Raw genomic sequence first — 19,632 nt, forward strand, 5'->3', positions numbered from 1 at the left:
GTTTTTGTGCTGATCATTTTCGATGCGATTGTTTTCTAGATAAAATTAATCCGAAAATTGATTTTGAAATTTTTAATTAGTACAATCTTTTTGCTTCATTTGTATATAGAGAGGCTGGAATTTCAAATGGGAGAAGGGATTTGTCTTGAACTCTTAGTTACATTGTCAGTAAAACCAGTATATGTGTGACCAGTTCATTGAAAAAAATAGAAAGAAGACAAAAATCTCTTCAAAAAAATAAAAATAAATTAGTATATATAGTAATTAGTTTTCCCGCTATAGATAAAATGAATTAAAACCATATATATAAATTCATTAACTTTTTATGGATATATAGTAAAGCATACATTTATACATCATTGGAAAAATACTTAATAAAAATACCAAGATGTCAGACAATAAAGAATATTTATTGAAAATACATAACACAAACGAGTAATTAAGGCCAAAACCTCATAAAACAACTAGATTAAGTCGTCCTGTCTAAGAATCTCATACCAAATAGATTGAAAAATTTGATGATAAAAAGTTTGTTACAAGTAATTAGAATTTGAAAGTGGAAACTAGATTAACAAATTTACATCCAAAAATCAGAAGCAGCGATCACGTAGATATAGCTTTAGATATATTAATTAGTTCCTTCTCGATCTATATACACATCCTACCGCAGGTGAAACGCATCTTCGCCTCACGTCTTCTTGCATCCGCATGAGCAGCTATCAAGATCATGGTTCAATTTCTGCCAAAATAATACAGAAATTTCTCAAACATGTATTATTTGAGAGGTACTGAAAATGTGATCATAGCAGAAACAAATTAACTAGGCATTAATAAATGAGAATTTTCGGGGGTGCGTGCATGCAAGGCTGTGTGAAATCACCAATTTTCTTACAGACTCTGAATTCAACATCATTTTAGTCTCTCAGACAAGAATTATAACACAATTTTCAGCAACTTTTAAATATATATATAGAAATAAGTGTGTGCAGTGTGAACTAAAAATCGAGGGTTTATATATATACTGACCTCAACCTGATCTTGAAGGGTTTTTATGTGTTGCACTGCTAGATCCAGCATGTCGGCGTAGCTAGTTTGCTGCAACCAACATATATACATGTAAAACACAAACAAATACTATATACTCCCTCCGTCCCACCCAAGATGCAACATTTTCCTTTTTGGGCCGTCCCAACCAAGATGCTACATTCTTTATTTGGCAAAAACTAACACTAATTAAATATTTTCTTATTACATTCTCTCTCCTACTTTATCACTTTTTTATTTTCTCTTTCTTACTTTATCACTAATTAAATATTTTCTTATTACATTCTCTCTCCTACTTTATCACTTTATTACTTCTTCTCTCCTATTTTATCACTTCTTAATATATGACTCCTTAAATCTTGTGCCCAAAAGCAATGTTGCGTCTTGAGTGGGACGGAGGGAGTATATAATTATATAAATCGTTGCTTGAGAGTGAAGTAAACCTTATCCATGTTTGGAACAAGATCTTGCAATTTCCTCAACTTGCCGCTGATTCGTGTCCTTCTCTCCTACATAACACAACTCCAACTCATTGCCATAACAAATTCAAGTATTAAACAGAGAAATCTGTTTGTGAAGTTAATGAAAAATTAATTTACAAATTAGTCTATGTTTTTGTCAATGGTTGAATATATATTTAATTGACGACCAATGATTAGAATATGGGTAGAGATAGTTGTGGGACATGGGGCCGGTGTGGACATATATATGTCACACAACGAACCATATGACGAGTATTGAGTTCTCTCTTTTATCTTCTTCTTTTTCTTTTTTGGAGATAAAATTATTGAATTTGTTGTGTGTTTGTGTGTGTGATCATATATATATATATACGATAGTAAAGAATATATATACTACTAGAAGTTGATTCATCTAAGGTAAATTATTCACGTCATATCATCGTCATAATAACTTACATATAATCATAATCAACCCACATCTCATTTAAAACTTAAATTTCTAACAAACGTGATTCCAATAAGATTTGAGGTGTCTATGAATCAAGCTAACTTATAAACTGCTTGAACTATCTCAAGAGAGCCCACTCGAATTAGTGGACTCCATCTCAAAGCTTAAAGTGGTGGCTTTTGAGCTACCTTCTCCACATGTTCGGAATAGTTTACTCAATAATGAACGAGTCAATCTTATGCATGCAAATACTCGATTTTAACTTGACTCGACTTGATTATAACCCTAAATCTTCGCGCGCTTGCACATTAAGTCAGTCTATGGTATATTGTGAAACTTTTTTAATTTGGTGAAAACACGTGTCTTTTTGCTAGTGATTACAAATGACTTTTAAGTGATATCATAAGTACATGTAGATCTGTAACGTGTAAAACTATCTACCAGTTCCATTGGAAAAAACAAAATGTGGTCTTTCACTAACTCCTAATTTGCAGGCAATCATGCATGCACAAGATACAGATTTTTTTTTTTATTTTATTTTATGGATATATAAGTTGTTAATTTGGAGTCGATTATTACTAACCCTTTAAAGAGTATGACTAGCTCGATCGAAACTAAAGAAAGAGTGGTCCTAGAGATTTGTTTCTTGATCATGCTTTAATTATACGATTATTTTGAGAGCGATATATGTTAAAAATAGCTAACCTATCTATAATGAATATTAATTAATTACGCATGTGCTTATTTCACTAATCCATTTGTGCATAGTTTTGGTTTATCACCGCCCCATACTAAATGATCATCAATTCTATAAAGTGCATGTATTATCTTTTATTGATAAATTTATCATAGAAAAATGAGAAATAACATAAAGTTCTCACTTTAAATGTCCATTTTCTTTCCCTCATTCCCTTACAAAATAGAATTTCACCCTTTCTCATTCATTCTTTATTTTTAAAGAAGGTGTTTAGTTTAATAGATAAGATTGATAAGATTACTAGGATTGGAAGGGTGATTAAACAATCCATCCAACTTTGGGGTGATAAACAATCACTCATTTGGATAATTAGATATGGGCTAATTTATTATTCATGGGCTCAATCAAGCAAATCACACACTTGATTAAGATGGATTGTTTTATCAATAATGCATTATCACTGAAACTAAATGCCTCCAAAGGGGATAATATTATCCTCCATTTTTGGTGAGGGGAAATCTTTGAAGTGAAAAGGAAGAATGGGAAAAAGCGAAATCCTCTTTTGTAGGAAATGAGGAAAAAAGAAAGAAGACATTTAAATGGAGATTTTTTTTTGTTATTCCTCATTTCCCATGATAAATTTATAAACAAAAGATAATGCAGCCAGTATAGACATGAAGAAAACTTAATGTCCTATGCTAAAGAATTTCGCGGTATGTCCAAATTAAGACCCTTAAAGGCATTATTGGAACACATGATGCATGACTATATTCTATATATACTCATAATTAACGAACATATTTCAAAAAAATTCCATGGATACTTTTGGATGGAAATTAGTAAGAGTATACCTAAATCATATATACCTTTTTCCGTTGTACATAAAATTTTATATGAATAGTGTGAGACATGAAATATGAAAAGAGAGCGAAAAATTACCCGTTCCGCAATGCTACGAGGATGCGTAGCAAAGCCGCGCTTTGCTCGAATCTTGCATGTTACAGAATCCTGTGGGATGTTGAGCAACTTCTCCATTGATGCCATGTCTTGCGCTGTTTGCGATATGCTAAACTGAAACTGATACAATATGCAACTTCTAACTTCAACTTTAATTCATCAATCTCATCTTCATATATGTATAATCATCAATGGCCACGAGATTCTTCGTTACATGTTTATTTAAATATCTCCTATAAAAAAATGTACTAATAGAAAAATGAAAGAATATATGTTGCAAAAAAAGTTTCTTTAAATATATAGATTATGTATGCACCTGAGATTCGATGGCGTCAAGACCGTCGCCAACGTTCTTGCCCCGATTCGACTGCGCGACTGAAAACATTATAGGATTACTGCTGGGTTCCCACATTCCGAAAGCGCCGCCACCGCTAGTGGTGGCATAAGACTTCTTTTGGTGGTTGTCCATGGCGGCGGCCTCAGCTTCTTCGGAGATGCGAGAGAGCGATTCTTTTCCGGTGAAACTGAGCTGTGAATTCAGTCTGGATATGCCGCCGCCGGTCTCACCTATTCCCTTTGAATTGTAGCTGCCTATGCCTCTCGTGACTGAAAATCCTGCTGTATTGTGAAAAAAATAAAATCATTTGTTTTGGAATGATACCTTCTAATTATTATGCTAGCTGTGCGAATCTGGAAACCAATGTTGAAATGTGTTTTATTGCGTGAAAATTAAGAAATGTATTAGGGTTTACTGTTCACTAATTGGTAGAACTTGTTTATGCAACACTATTTTATTAATACATGATGCAATCACATATATATGCATATATCGAGTTACGTTAAGGGTTTCATGTATCGAAATTAAAACTAGAGTGGTTGCGGTCAATTTAGGCGAAAAGGTCACAGGAATCTAAAACAATAGTTGGTATAGGCGAACGACGTCAAACTCGTCCGAATAATGGATTTAATTAATAATTGTAATTATTTTAAAGTCTGAAATTATAAAGGTCTGATTAGTTGACCAGAATATAATATACATATATATGTAACCAAAACCATAATCATATTTCTAAAAACATTCCTGTATGTATGTGATTATATATACTAAGCCACACACAGTAATTCAATAATAGAAACTTTTCATTCTATATTACTAATAGGACATTTTGGTTATATTATATGAAAATTTTAAAATGCTCTACTCTTATAGTATATGAAAAAAGCCCTATTTTATAAACAAAAAACATTATATGTCCAAGACTTTATATTGATGATTTTGCTTTATTTTTTGTGAAAGTCTTATACATTTGACAAATTTGACAGCTATCGGTCACAAAATGTGTAAGAAAATTTTGAAAAATAAACGATTTGACAATTATAAGTCAATAGTTCATCTAATCGGTGAATGGCTACATCATCTAGCCACCCGATAAAATGATCTGGCCGCCCTGGCGGCTAGATCGATGATCCAGCCACCGGCTAGATGAACTCTTAACTCATAGCTGCAAAATCGTTCTTTTTTCATATTTTTCTTATATATTTTTTTATAGAAAATTGTCATATCAGTCAAATATGTAAGATTTTTTCATAAAAAATCAAACAAAGTCACCAATATCAAAAGGTAAAATAAGTTCTTTATTCAAATTTGAGCATAAAATGTTTAAGTTAATAAAATAAGACGTTTTTCATATACAATTTAAGGAATATGACATTTATGCCTATGAATACAATGTAAAATCATATACTATAGTTTCAAATCAAAATTATAAATATCATGCATTTAAAGCATTCGAGCAGACTCTCTGTCACGAAGCTATGCAAAAAGCCCACTAGCTCTGCTCTACGCTAAAGAGACCTAGAATGAAGCTACTATTAAATCTTGAATGGGGATTTCTTTTATTCAAAGATAAAATATACATTGAGGTTCGTTTTTAATTTTCAAATTTTAGAATATACTGTTTAATCAAGTATATTTAGTATTATATAATATGGACAAATACAAGTATTATATTAATTTAAATAGATGCATATTAGTACATGTTAGGGTGTTTTATGCGAAAACATTGGGCTGATGATGGTGGTTTAGGCCACTTGCAAGGCACGTGAGTGGCACTCCCCGTGGTTTGAAATAGCAATAGGAATACAATGTACCTTTCCATTATTGAGCAAAGTGATGATTTCTAATTAATCTATTTATATAATACCATCCATGCAAATTTCAACTGTCAGTCACCTATGGGCGTTGCCCCCTTTTATGATTTTTAATTCTTCAACTTGCATTCCTCAAAAATTTAAAATTAAATAAAAACAAAGAAATCTTCAACTTGCATTCACAAATTAATTTTATGTCGTAAAAGTGACAGCAATTAAAACGGCTTAACTAATTAATTTTTTTTTCAAATCCAAAAACGATAAAGAAAATAATACTGAAATCCCAAGTTACCAACCATGTGATATAGAAAACCATTTATTTTGATTTGACCATTTTCGCGATCACATCACAAATTTAATTAGGAGTTTATATATCGACACAAATCGATGAAATTAAGTACGGGATAAAGCACAATATTGTGACAAAAGATTTTGACTATATTTACATTTATGAGTATAGCATAAATCCATTTTCAAGCACAAACTAGCATTTGCATAGGTGCAATGCACAAACTAGCTATTATGTATAGCACAAAAATAAAAATATGTCACAAAGTTTATTGATATTTAAGGATGTAGCTAATTTTGTGACATGTAAATGTGTAGTTATTTTCTGTGTATGTGAAAGTGTATATGATAATAATATATTTATAATTAGTTATTGGAAAAATTAATGTTATTAAAAATTAAAGTAATAAAATAAATTTGAGAAAGAGAGCAAAAATATATTGTGACACTTGTGTGTAGCAAAGATATTTGTGACAGCTTTAAAGGTAACAAATATAGTTACATGCATGGATAGATGTCACAAAATTTGTTACTTTTTGAAATATAACAAATATTACTTATATTTTATGTATAATAAAAGTATATGTACGTGGATGTAGCTAAACTTTGTTACACCCAAAGATATAATACATCCATGAGTGTATCTAAAAATTGTATGTGAAAAGTATTCCAAAGAAATTAAAAATTAGTTAATGTCAAGTCAAATTGATCTTTTTAACTATAAACGAACCTGAATCTTGGAATTAACTAGTCTAAAACATATGTCATCATGCAAAAATAATATGATATATATTTTCCAATATAAAGAATAAATAAGATAAGTGCGCTATCGGGTGCCAGTATATATAGGGGCGCGCTCCAGTGAGACCCCCTATTTTTCGTGTAACATGAGTACAATGAATAAGACATATAATACTAATGAACAAAACGTATATCTAATGAACAAGATGTATATACTGATGAAAAATAAAATTTAAAAAATTCGTAATGAATAAGACATATATACTGATGAACAGGGCCGTATATACTGATGAACAATGCAGTATTTACTGATGAATAACAAAATTTAAAATATTCTGCTCCCTCCAGGATTCGAACCACGCGAAAAAAAATCACCCTCCATATACAATATCAGCCATGTGATTGATAAAATAAACGCATCAGATCGTGCCCTAGATCTCACTAAAATTAGGGGGTCTCATTGGAGCGGCCCCCTTTAGTGTATAAATCTTTAATTTGAAGTAAGATTACCCATACTGCTTTTGGAAATTAATGTAAATGACGCACAAGTTTAACAATAATAAGTAAACACATGCACGTCATTTTGAAAGGAATGAATCAGAAAATAAACCATGATCTTTAAATATATGATGAGAATTATTGTGCATATTGAAAAGCTTATCAATAACGAAATTCATATAATTATATTTGCAATTTTTGTCTAATATTTTTAAATTATAAGTTTTCTAGAAACTTTTTTTTTTATCATGTTACGAGCACAACTATATATATATATATATATATATATATATATATATATAATATAAAGTATAATAATAGCATAAAATATGGAGTAAAAATCGAAGTACATGATACCAAAAAAAACAAATCTCATCCTATAGCTACATGCCTTCCTTGTGCCAAGTGATGAATACTTTATAGTTAAAAATAAAGTATTAATATGCAAAAATGTCATATTCTTTAAATTGTATGTGCAAAAATGCTCTATTTTATAAACTTGAGAGCTAGTTGATGGAACGAGAGATCTCGTAATTTAAAAATCATGAATTTGATACTCTCTCTAATACTTTTTAAGTCATGAATTTCCATCACGATTGTGCACCTAAATATATTATTGTTTACGTAAAATAATGATAATTTTTTCCATAAAAATAAAAATAAAAAAGTAAAACTAAGTTTGAACGACTTGCTAGTTGGTTTGTTTAACTAAGTCAATATTTATTAGTATAGTAAGATGAGCAAGGAATGAGAAAAGGACAAGGTGGTTTGGTTGAAGACTGTGGGTGCTTAAATACTCCAAATATTGATGGATGCACATCCAATATCGGGTGTTGAGTCTACTCTTTGTCACATATTGTGAGACAAGTTGGTGCTAACCCCACACGGATTTACTGATTTGCCCCTTCATTAACTCGTATCTTTTAAGAACAAAAGGATACATCTTTTAGACTATATAGTTACTTTGATTAAATAATGAGTAGTTGTAAATGAATTAAACTTTAGAGACCTTGAATCCACTTGATGGACAAGACTGAGTGAAATTATATACTCTTTTCCATGTAGTACTATTTATTGAGAACTTGAAGGGTTTTCACTTTCAAAATATAGAGTTAGGATAACTATATACTCCCTCCGTCCGCAATATCGTTTCCACATTTGCCATTTCGGTCCGTCCGCGATATCGTTTCCACTTCCATTTATATAAGTAGGGTCCACAAACTTCCACTCACAACAATTGTGGGACCCAAACTCCACTCACTACATATCCACTACTATCCACCACTTTTCTTAAAACCCAGTGCCGTCCACAATGTGAAAAATAGGTATTAATTCCATGGTAAAGGTTACGATACGTATAATACTAAAATATTATATTAATTCTTGTAGCAATAACTACCGTATTTAAGAATCAATGGCAACATATAGTCAGAAAAATCATTTTTAAAGTATTCTGTAATGTGTATTCTCGTAAAAACATTTTTAAAAACTGTCAGAGTGTGATTATTTAATAACTCATTTTTATAAAAAGCTACAACTATATGACTTTTATTGGATTGAATATATACATTTATCATAGTAATGTGTATTGTTAGAATGAATATTAATTATCAAGTATAAGGTCGGATATTAAAGTATTTTTTTGTGATATATACGCCAGGCTGTCAGTGAAGTTATACGAAATTACATGGCGGCTTCCAATTGGATGTAACAAACAAAAAATGAACATTTTTTCAGAAAATTTTCCTAATTGAACTAGATCAGTCAATCATTTAGGTTTAAAAAAAAAACTTACACAAAATAACAGAATATCACCTAGAAAACATTCTTAGTAGCATGCACACACAGGCATAAATGATAAATCAAACAACAAAAATAAGCAGAAAAAATATATATAGCGATTGTACATCGAAATTAAAGAGCAAAAATTTACTAGTGTTAGGAGTTTGAATTTGAAAAATGGAAAGGCCGAAATGGTCATTTCATGTAAAACAAAGAAGTAAGCAAAAGAATCATATAAATTTCAGCAAGCACCCAATGAACGACGAATAGAGTGCGAAATGCGTATAGAATATATATAGATATATACGTACCATTTCTATCTCCAGCCGCCGTTGCTAAGTGATTGAGAAATCCCGCCGGCGAGCTACTCTGCCTCAGCAACGCAGTAGAAGACGCGCCGCCGCCGAAGCCGTACGAGGGCTGCAAACCAATCGTGGTGTTAGCTGTAGCGTGCTCCTCGCCACTTGGATTGCCGCGCCTCGCCATTGCGGCGGATTCAGAGGCTAAGTAACGGGCCGGGCCGGGTTGAGCCTGAGGCCCGAGCGCCGAGAATTCGCGGGTCGCAGAGTCGACCGCCGCGGTGAGGAGGGAGCCCGGGGCGGAGCCGTAGCGTATGAGTCCACCGCCGCCGCCGCCGTTGCTGCTGCTGCCCATTGAGCCCTGGGATGAAGAGGATGTAGACGATGGATACATTTTGGTGTAGAGAGAGAGGGAAAGAGAGAGGGGTGTGGGATATTTAAAAGTAGGGGTGCAAGTTGCAGAGAAAAAGTCTAGGGGGAGTGATTGGGTTACCGGTGGGTGTTTCAAGAATTGGAGTGTTGTTAGAGGCCACATGATTTAATACCTTACTATATTGCAACTTGTCATTTGTCTCTATAATTTACATACTTTAGGGCCTAGGGTGAAACTCAATATTTGACTATAATTTGTACGTTCATTTTAATTTCCATCTGCTCCATCCGTCACTGCTTTTGGTATCTAGTTGAGAACGGCACAAATTTTAACAAAGTGATTGATGTGTTGTAAGTGGAATAAGAGTCTCATCTTTTTTGTGCGAGTTAAAATAATTATAGTGGAGTAAGGGCTCCGCCTACTTTTACTAAAAATTGAAATGGATACCAAAATATGGAACGATCAAAAAAGGAAAGTTGGATACTAAAAGTTGGGACGGAGAGAGTATTATTCACGTCTTTGTTGTGAGATCGCCCATGCCTTTTTCCTTGTATTGTCACTTATGATCGGTTATTATTATTTTTTTTATTTTTTTTTTGACTTAGGGGAGTTGGGGAGGGGGAGCAGTGGGGTTTGAACCCGGGACCTCACTGTTTTCACAGAGGAGATTGCGCCGCTTGGTGTCCCCTTGGGGACCACTTCTGATCGGTTATTAAAATACGATTTTATTGTTGGAAAAAAAAAACTCAAGAAAGCACATAGTGCTAACCAAGGGCCGAGCCTCATTAAAACCTTGTTACAGAAAATCCATCGGAGAAAACCATAACAAGAAAAAAGAGTGCTCGTCTAAGAGAAATCTAATAAAATAAAACCGACGCAGCAACAAGGGTGGGAGTACTTCGGGAGCTCCGGCCTAACCATCGCTCCCAAGTAAACCCGGTCACCTCGAAGCTGATAACAACAGAAGACCGAAGAACACCACCATAACTCAAAGCAGTAAGGGCCCAAGAACCACGAGAAACAGTAGCTACCGATGCGAAAGCATCAAAGACAGCCGAAGAAAGCAACGCCAAATGAGAGAGAGGCCTCCGCGGTGCCAACCACGGAACCCGACCACCCAGCCCCAGGCTTGAGCTCACCCAACGCCTGCAAAAAGGCCAAGAGACGTTCCAAATCATCCAGCCAAGCGCCCCACAGTGCAAGCAGCCATAGGAGCAAAACATCCGCCAATTGTTTGTTGAAATGTCGGCAACCAGGAAGATGTCCTGAGCAGTAGCTCTCGTCATCGCAAGAGAATAAAAGGCTATAAAAAGCTGGCAGCCAGGCCAACAACAACAGCACAGCTGGGTGCCCAAACACTCTACGCCGACAGTCTGGCTGTTGCGCAGCCGATCCACGCGGAGTCTTCCAAAACCTGCGACCACGCCATTCCCATGTCCGAGCGCACCCGGAACATGAAAAAAAGATGAACGGTGCGTCACCTCCACCCATCCAGCAGAACACCATCATGATCCCGTAAGCGCTCATCCGCCAGAAGCCACAAGAGCAATACGGAAGGAAAAAAAAACTAGCATTTTTGGCGAACATGACTATGCACAGAAAGATCTCTAATCACCGCATCCCTAATGATATCAATGTTGTGCGTCCACCAACCCTCCGGGGTGTGTGGGCGTGCCATGATATTTGTAGTTGATTGTTTCAATTTTTTTTATATAAATTATACAAGTAAATAAAAAAAATTTAAAAAACGCACGACGATGGACTTGAACCCAGTACCTCATGCCTTGGGCATTAATCACCTACCGCTAGACTAACACACGCACACAAAAATTAAAGACCGCACAATTGTTTCAATTCCTTTTTTTTGGATAAATTATACAAATAAATAAAGAAACTTCAAGACGACACGACGATGGACTCGAACCCAAGACCCCAAATCTTAGGCATTAGTCACCTACTGATAGGCCAACACACACATTGTTTCAATTCTTGTTTTACTAACGAGTTGCTTGACAACATATTCCATTTTAGTTCATACTAAACAATTTGAAATTGCTACATCGATTTTGAAAGGCAATTGGAACAAAATCAAAGGGGATTGAAAATCCTTTTTGGTCCTGAAATGCATCTATGACAACACATTACATGCTATCCTAATATCAATGACGAAATTAGTATTAACTAAAATGGAATATGTTGTTTTATTACAATAATATTAGAATCCTCTAATGAGCGAAGTTATGAGTTAATACATATGCTCTCAATGATGTTTGTAATTTTTTATCCTGTCATTCGGTTTCAGGAGGCTCAGGTTTTCAATCATTATCCCCAACACAACGAAATCTCAAGCAATGTGTTTTTTCTTCTTTTACATGTTCACAAACGCAAAATTCTGGCATATAATGAATCCGAAAATTACTCTCTGTGTTGCGATCAGCTTCTTTTGACATGAAATTTATGAAATAATATTTTAAATGTGTTTGATAATAAATTAAATAAATAATTAGATACTTCTTTATTTATATTTATTCCATATAAAAAGCTTGATCAACTTAATTGGGACGATTCAAAAAAAAATTGATCAAATTAGTTGGGACAGAAATAGTGTTGGGGATGAATCCTACAATCACGAAATAGTACGTCGGATACGTCGTCCGGGTCAGTGAACACTAGCAACCTGAAACTACAAACATGTTAGAGCCCTTCTAAAAGCACAAGTGGAGGTGTCCATGGAAAAACGAATATAATGCATAAAGTTAATTAAACAGTAGAGTAAATGTGAGCTAGTGAATCTTGTCGGTCGAACTAGTGTTAGGTCCGGAGGGTCTCGAATAGGTGTATGGGGGGGGAATACACCTATGGGCTATTTTTCTTTCCTCTAAAAACAGAGGGATCTCAAGATAGAGATAAAACGAAACTTTACAAGCAAACTAAGACACCTATTAACAGAGAAGAGTTTTAACCAACATGGTTGACGACTGATACTGAAAGACTCTTCAGTAAAGAGTTATCAGTTAAGTTACTAGAACTTAACTGATGCACGTAAAAGCTTCAGTCGAGTTTGCTAAAACAGAGATGATATAAATCTTCCTGACTATCAGAGGATAGATCAGTCAGATTGATATCATATGCAGCGGAAATAACTTTGTTTCGTAATAGCCTCGGTTGAGCACGTTGTTAGTCTTAGGTTTCTCTATGCAGTTAATCAGAATTCAGTTTATCAAATCTAAATACACAAGTAAGAATGTAAAACTGAAAGCTGTAAATAACACAGAGACTTTTACGTGGTTCAAAAAACACTTCCTACATCCACGATCGGTTGATCAGACCAACACTCCATTCCGCAAGTGCTTAACTGGTGCACTGCAAACCGAACCGTGTGTTTGCCGGTTGCACACAACTGTTCCACTGAAAATTCCACTCTTCAGTACCAACACTTCACTCGCGCTGGATTTCTCACTCCTAGCACGACCTTGCACTAGGATCTCACGGTGTCAGAGTACCTTCATGAACTCCTTTACCATCAAACACTCGATTCTATATCTCGAAAGGAGGTTTGAAAACTTGCCAACTAAACTTCAAAGAACAAGTTCTTTGGAGCAAGTTTGACCTAGGCTTCTGGGTAAACAGATATTTGCCTAAGGTCTAAGAGAATGTGTGTAATCACCAGTGACTGATTTTGGCTTTGGAATTCTCTTCTTCGATTCAAGCTTTGGGGAGGTTAAACTTTGGGCTGAGTAGCAATTTTGGCAGAGCTTCAGCTTATGTCGTTGAATCGGTGAAGATTGAAGTGATCCTTGAGCACTACTTATAGGAGAGATCTTGAATAGATCCGTTGGCGGAGAACGTCTTCAAGATTTCTTCCGTTGGAGAGCTTTCTGAATTTGGGCTGAGGCTTCAATCTTCGAGGTTCCTTGTTTGGTGGGAACGGCTATGTTGAAGAGCAGGAGATGCGACGTCTCTGATAAAGTAGCCACCAAATAGGAATGACCTCTGCAGAGAGGGATGATCCTAAGATCTCTGCATTTAATGCGGTTGTACTATGTGAGTACGTGGCTTCCTTTTGAACGTTGGAAGTCCAGTCCGAGGAAGAATGTTTAACTGATACTTGTCTTTAGTATCAGTCCGCTGAGTCCACGTGGCACGCATTAAGTAATCAGTTCCGAACTGATTCTTCAACTGATACTTCAGTTGGTAACTTCACTCTTCAGTCTTCAGTCCTTCGTTCTTCAGTCTTCAGAGCCGCAAACTAAACTAGAAACGAACTCTAACACTTGAGTTCAAACTGTTCTAGTCTATTACATATTAAACCTAAGGATTTGGTATCATCAAAACAAAACAAGATATTCCATGGGGTTCCCAACAACTAGTCTGTCTGGTTGGTCTGTCTGACTGGTCCGAGCAAGCCCCAATCCAGAACGTGAAAGTGTGGAGGCGGAGAGATCGAGCAAGTGCGTGAAGAGAGTAGAGAACGTGAGTGAGTGGAGTAGCTGAGAGTATGAATGAATGGATGGCTTGAATGACATAGTCGGTCTTGATTTACACTATGGTAGCCGGCTAGGGTTTTGCTGGCACGTCTCCTTAAACCCTAGTCGTTCCGATATTGGTGGGATCGTATCCCTGACCTAGTTTCTTGCCTTCTCCCCCAAGTCGTTGCCCTTTCTAGTGTTTGGATCGATGGACTTTAATGACCTATAGTACGGGCTGAATTAATTGGAATTAATTCAATTTTTTGGATTGGGCTAGACGTTTGGACCGCAAATATTTATTCAAATGAACTATACAAAATTTGCCCACTACAAATAATAAATGATAAGATAATATTAATATTAATAATATTAATAGTACATGTAGTAATTTATATTTTCACATTTAATATTATGATTCAAACATTCTGAGATATTGAATGATTTTATTATTTTTATTTTAAAATAAGTTGTAGAGCGTTATCGAATATGTGTTAATCATGCGCAATTTGTACATGCGGCCTTGTGCTGAAATACTTAAGGCGCCGAAACTTGACGAGAGAGTGGCTCTAGTTGGCACGCTATTGACAGAGAGACCCCAATGCACAAATTAATTTTTTTTTTGACAAACAATTTGAAATACTCGCTTGCCGAAATACACATAAAATCTTGCGGAACCAGAGATGATATATACTTAGTGAGATACCGTGACATAGCAGATAAAAACTAAAATCAACATATACGAACACACGATATGGTAACCAAGTTTGGTGATAGAACACTTACGTTTGGGGACCCTCGCCTATGCCTCTATAATTTCCCAAAACCTCAACACTAGTAAAATGTTGAAAGCTAGATAACACTAACTTTCTAAATGTGAACCCCGATGAACACACTTACTCTCTTACAACACAAACTTCAGCTCACAAAGGAGATAAACTGAATAACTACTTTGCTACCGACAAGATTAAACGCAAAGTAAGAAATTACCTAAACATACAATCCAAGCTATGATGTTCTTCACAATAAGAAACATGTTGCACTCATTAATTGCTCGAATAAATGCACAAGTGACCGAACTCTTCTTCAAAGTAAAACTCGACTTATATAGATGTGAGAATCAAGACTCCTCCCTCGATTAAACTCTTCCAGGATAGCTGATAAGTCGATCCAATCATAATAAGAGTGTCCAACACGAAATAACCTCTTTAAACTAATCGAGATTATCCATAAACCTTGTACTTATCTGCAAAGGAATATACCAAAAATATTCTAATCCCGTCTGGGCAACTCCTCTGGTATTTCGAATGGTATCAACGACCAAAACTATATAAATGACAATTATAGAATAGAGTATCCTACTCTAACACAACTTAATTTTGTTACTGTATGTCGGCTTTGTGGGTTATAATTCAAAAAATAAAAAAAATAAAATACCAAATAATTGTAATTTCTGATTCGAATTTTGGTATCTTTTGTAAAAATGATTCTAGCTTTAATTAATATAAAAAATGGCCTAAATTTCAATTATAATTGTAAACATGTTTTGATCAATTCTAAAAATATAAAAAATAGTCCAAACTTTCTTGAAAATTATAAAAATAAGGGAAAAGGTGCAGATTGGCCCCCGAAGTAGTAGCCCCTATAGCTTATAACCCCTCTTACTCACTGTGTGTGCAACTAAACCCCTGACTCTGAGAAAAGGGTGAAAATTCTCCCCTCTGACCTAACGGCATTAAGTGTCCGTCAACGTTTGAGTTTAATTGCACCCTCTACTTCAGGGGTAGATCTGCACCTTAATTTTTTTTTAAAAATAATTTCAGCAACCCACCTTCGGCATCAACATAACCGCCCCCCGTACTCATCGATTCTGACTTGCACCTTATCAGGTCGCACGCGCCTAATCTCTTGGTTGTCGACTACCCACCGCTTACATGCAGCAATGCCACCAGCTTCTTCACCGCCCCGCGCAACAGAATCTCCTCCAACACCTTAACCTTTTAGGCTTATCTTATGATATTAATTGTGTATATATTTATCTATATAATATATATTTAAATTTTATTTATTTATTTTTGAATAATTATTAAAACTCTAGATAATAATTATGATTTTATTTTTGGTTAATTTAATATTTGTAAATTTATTTTAAAAGAGAAAAAAGAATGGATCCGGGTCAGGACTCGAGACCCTGTGAATCTAATGGATCTGGACATGAATCTCGTTTTTTTGAACCTAATGGATTTGGACCGGATCCTGACCTAAGTAAAAAAATACGGATATGGATTTGGACCAAGCAGGATTCAATCCAGGTCCACATCTGAAGTTGGTGATGCTGCTGCATGTCGGCGGTAAGCAGTCGACGATCAAAAGACTGAGCGCGTGCGAGCTGACAAAGTGTAAGTTGGAGCCGATGAGTACCGGGGGCGGTTAAGTTGATGTCGGAGGTGGGTTGCTGAAATTATAAAAAAAAAAAAAAAATTAAGGTGCAGATCTACCCCTGAAGTAGAGGGTGCAATTAAACTCAAACGTTAACGGACACTAACGGCGTTAGGTCAGAGGGGGGAATTTGCACCCTTTTCTCGGAGTTCAGGGGTTTAGTTGCACACACAGTGAATAAGAGGGGTTATACGCTATATGGGCTATTACTTTAGGGGCCAATCTGCACCTTTTCCCTAAAAATAATTTAGGCTTACACTTTCGAGTTTGAACTATGATGAGAAAGGTTTAAACTTCATGCGAATATTATGTATTTACGTATTCCATTTAGAGTGTATTTCCAACATAATTTGAAAATTCTCTTCTTCTACTAACTATATAGTTCCGCTTAATTATAATTTTTTAATGTCATTCGACAAATCACGTTGATCTTTAGAGCCGAGAACTAAACCCCAAGACGTATTTGATAAAATTATTTTTAACTGATATTTTTTATAATTCATGATATTTATATATTTTCTCCGTTCTTCAATTTTATAGTAACTCTTGTGTCATTTTAGTCTGTCCCTCAATTTTATATTCAATTTTATTTTTAATAAATTATTTCACACAATTCCATAAAAAGTGAGACTCGCACTTCACTTTAATCATTTTAACACTATAATAAAGTTAGTACCGTTATACCATTCACAACACACTTAGGAGGTGATTGATATATGATGGAATGAAGGTGAGAATGGAATGGTGATTCCTAACTTTATTCCACTCCTTTGCTTGATATATTTTTTTGGTAGGAATCATCATTTCATTTGGAATCACCATTCCTACATCTAGGGAAACCACTTCCACCTACCATGATATTAGTCATTTCATTCCATTCTTAATCCTTCTAAATTTACTAGTGTATTACCCGTCGAAATTCGACGGGTACATATTTTCTTGTAATTTATGTATATTTTATGTTATTCTTATGATAATTATATAAAATAATTTTTTATGTAAATTATTTATATAATTAATTAAATTAAATTAAATTAGTGATACATTTTAAATTATATTAATGTCAACAACTTTTAGCAATTGAATTATTAATTTTGTTGAGATCATAAAAATACCCATTAGTTTTCATATGAAATTTTATAAAAAGTTGACGCGTAAGAAAAAAAAAAGAGTAGAAATACATATAAATTTGACATAGGTATCATATAATTCCGAACTTCTAAAAGCATAACTAATTATGAAAATAATATCGCCTGATATTTAAAAGACCATAACTGATTTATCGAACATCGTATCATTTGGAGTTTTAAGACCAACCAAGTTGTGGGCATCAGCTCATCGCAAACTTGACATATCACCTCTAACTTCTGAGCATCATCTTGTTTGAAACTTGAAAGAGAATCATCTCGTCTAAAACTTGAAAGAGCATCATCTCGTCTGGAGTTTTGAGCATCATCTCATCTAGAGTTTGAGAGACCATCATCAAATATGAAATTATATTCAACCATGACTCCAATTGTCAACTATCTAACAAACATAACTCGAACAATTTAGATATTTTATTTATATATGTAATTTTATTAGTTCAAACTCTAGAGAGAAAGGAAAGAGAATAGTTCTTAAAGCAGTAAAAGAGAGAGCGTGTGCTTTATTTCATCATCGTAGGTATTTATAGGCATTACAGTTGGGGTAAAGTAGTAAATTCGTCTGGTCATCTATTCCGCATGCTCGCCATTAAACTAATTAAGGCTATTATTAGATTATAACTTGTCAGGTCGTTGTCCCCTAATTACTGAGCTGGATTATGTCCTCATCATCCCGCTCTGACTCTAATGACTTAGCTCTGGCGACTTGGCTCTGGCTCTGACTTTAATGACTTAGCTCTGGAATCTCTGCTCTGGCAACTTGGCTCTGGCCCTCTGCTTTGGAACCTCTGCTCTGGTTAGCTCTGGCTCTGTCAGCTTTGCTCTGGCAACTCTGCTCTGGTTAGCACTGGCTCTGACCCTCTGCTCTGGAAGCTCTGCTCTGGTTAGCTCTGGCTCTGGCAGCTCTGCTATAGAAGCTTTACTCTGGCAACTCAAAATGGTATTATATGGACTCAATCAACTGTAATTTACATATTCCGTCGAAAGGCTTATAACATATCTTTCACAAGTCAGAAACAAATTTTATTCAAATATGAATCACTAAAATAACACAGCAAAAGGTTTACTTTGCTCCCTAAACACAGCAAAAGAAAAACAAAAGTACCTTGTGTTGGCTGAAAAAATACGATGAAACGTAAATCATTATTAACTAAGGAATTTATAGCTAAAAATCTAGGTATGCAATTAAAACTTATAAATATCGGAAAAGCGAGGATTAAAAATGTAGGTATGCAATTAACTAAGGCCTAATCTGGCGATTTGGCTCTGGCTCTGACTCTAATAACTTAGCTCTGACTCTGGATCTGGCGACTTGGCTCTGGCTCTGACTTTAATGACTTAGCTCTGGAATCTCTGCTCTGGCCCTCTGCTCTGGAAGCTCTGCTCTGGTTCTGGCAGCTCTGCTCTGGAAGCTCTACTCTGTCAACTCTGCTCTAGCAACTCTGCTCTGGTTAGCTCTGGCTCTGGCATCTCTGCTCTGGCAACGTGGCTCTGGCCCTCTGCTCTGGAAGCTCTCCTCTGGTTAGCTCTGGCTCTGGTAGCTCTGCTATGGCAACTCTGCTCTGGAAGCTCTGCTCTAGAAGCTTTACTCTGGCAACTCAAAATGGTATATATGGACCCAATCAACTGTAATTTACATATTCCGTCGAAAGGCTTATAACATATCTTTCACAAGTCATAAACAAATTTTATTCAAATACGAAGCACTAAAATTACACAACAAAAGGTTTGCTTTGCTCCCTAAACACAGCAAAAGAAGAACAAAAGTACATTGTGTTGGCTGAAAAAACACGATGCAGCGTAAATAATTATTAACTAAGGAATTTATAGCTAAAAATCTAGG

At 35.1% G+C, this 19,632-nt stretch overlaps 1 protein-coding gene across 2 annotated transcripts; it reads right to left on the reverse strand.

The window, feature by feature from the left end:
• Positions 1-391: 391 nt before the first annotated feature.
• LOC131001354 (transcription factor bHLH128) lies at positions 392-9,867 on the reverse strand. Of its 2 annotated transcripts, none has more exons than XM_057927721.1 (6): positions 9,379-9,867; positions 3,924-4,225; positions 3,590-3,727; positions 1,488-1,553; positions 1,027-1,095; positions 392-739 (listed from the first exon to the last, which is right to left on the reverse strand). In XM_057927721.1, exons 1-6 carry the CDS (start codon positions 9,758-9,760, stop codon positions 689-691), a joined length of 1,008 nt encoding a protein of 335 aa, XP_057783704.1. In that variant the 5' UTR covers positions 9,761-9,867; the 3' UTR covers positions 392-688. The 2 variants fall into 2 exon arrangements, with proteins under 2 accessions (XP_057783704.1, XP_057783705.1); XM_057927722.1 differs by having other exon boundaries at positions 3,924-4,222; positions 9,379-9,791.
• Positions 9,868-19,632: the final 9,765 nt, after the last annotated feature.

This window comes from Salvia miltiorrhiza, chromosome 8, assembly GCF_028751815.1.
Source record: "Salvia miltiorrhiza cultivar Shanhuang (shh) chromosome 8, IMPLAD_Smil_shh, whole genome shotgun sequence".
In the NCBI taxonomy this organism is placed as follows: Eukaryota; Viridiplantae; Streptophyta; class Magnoliopsida; order Lamiales; family Lamiaceae; genus Salvia; species Salvia miltiorrhiza.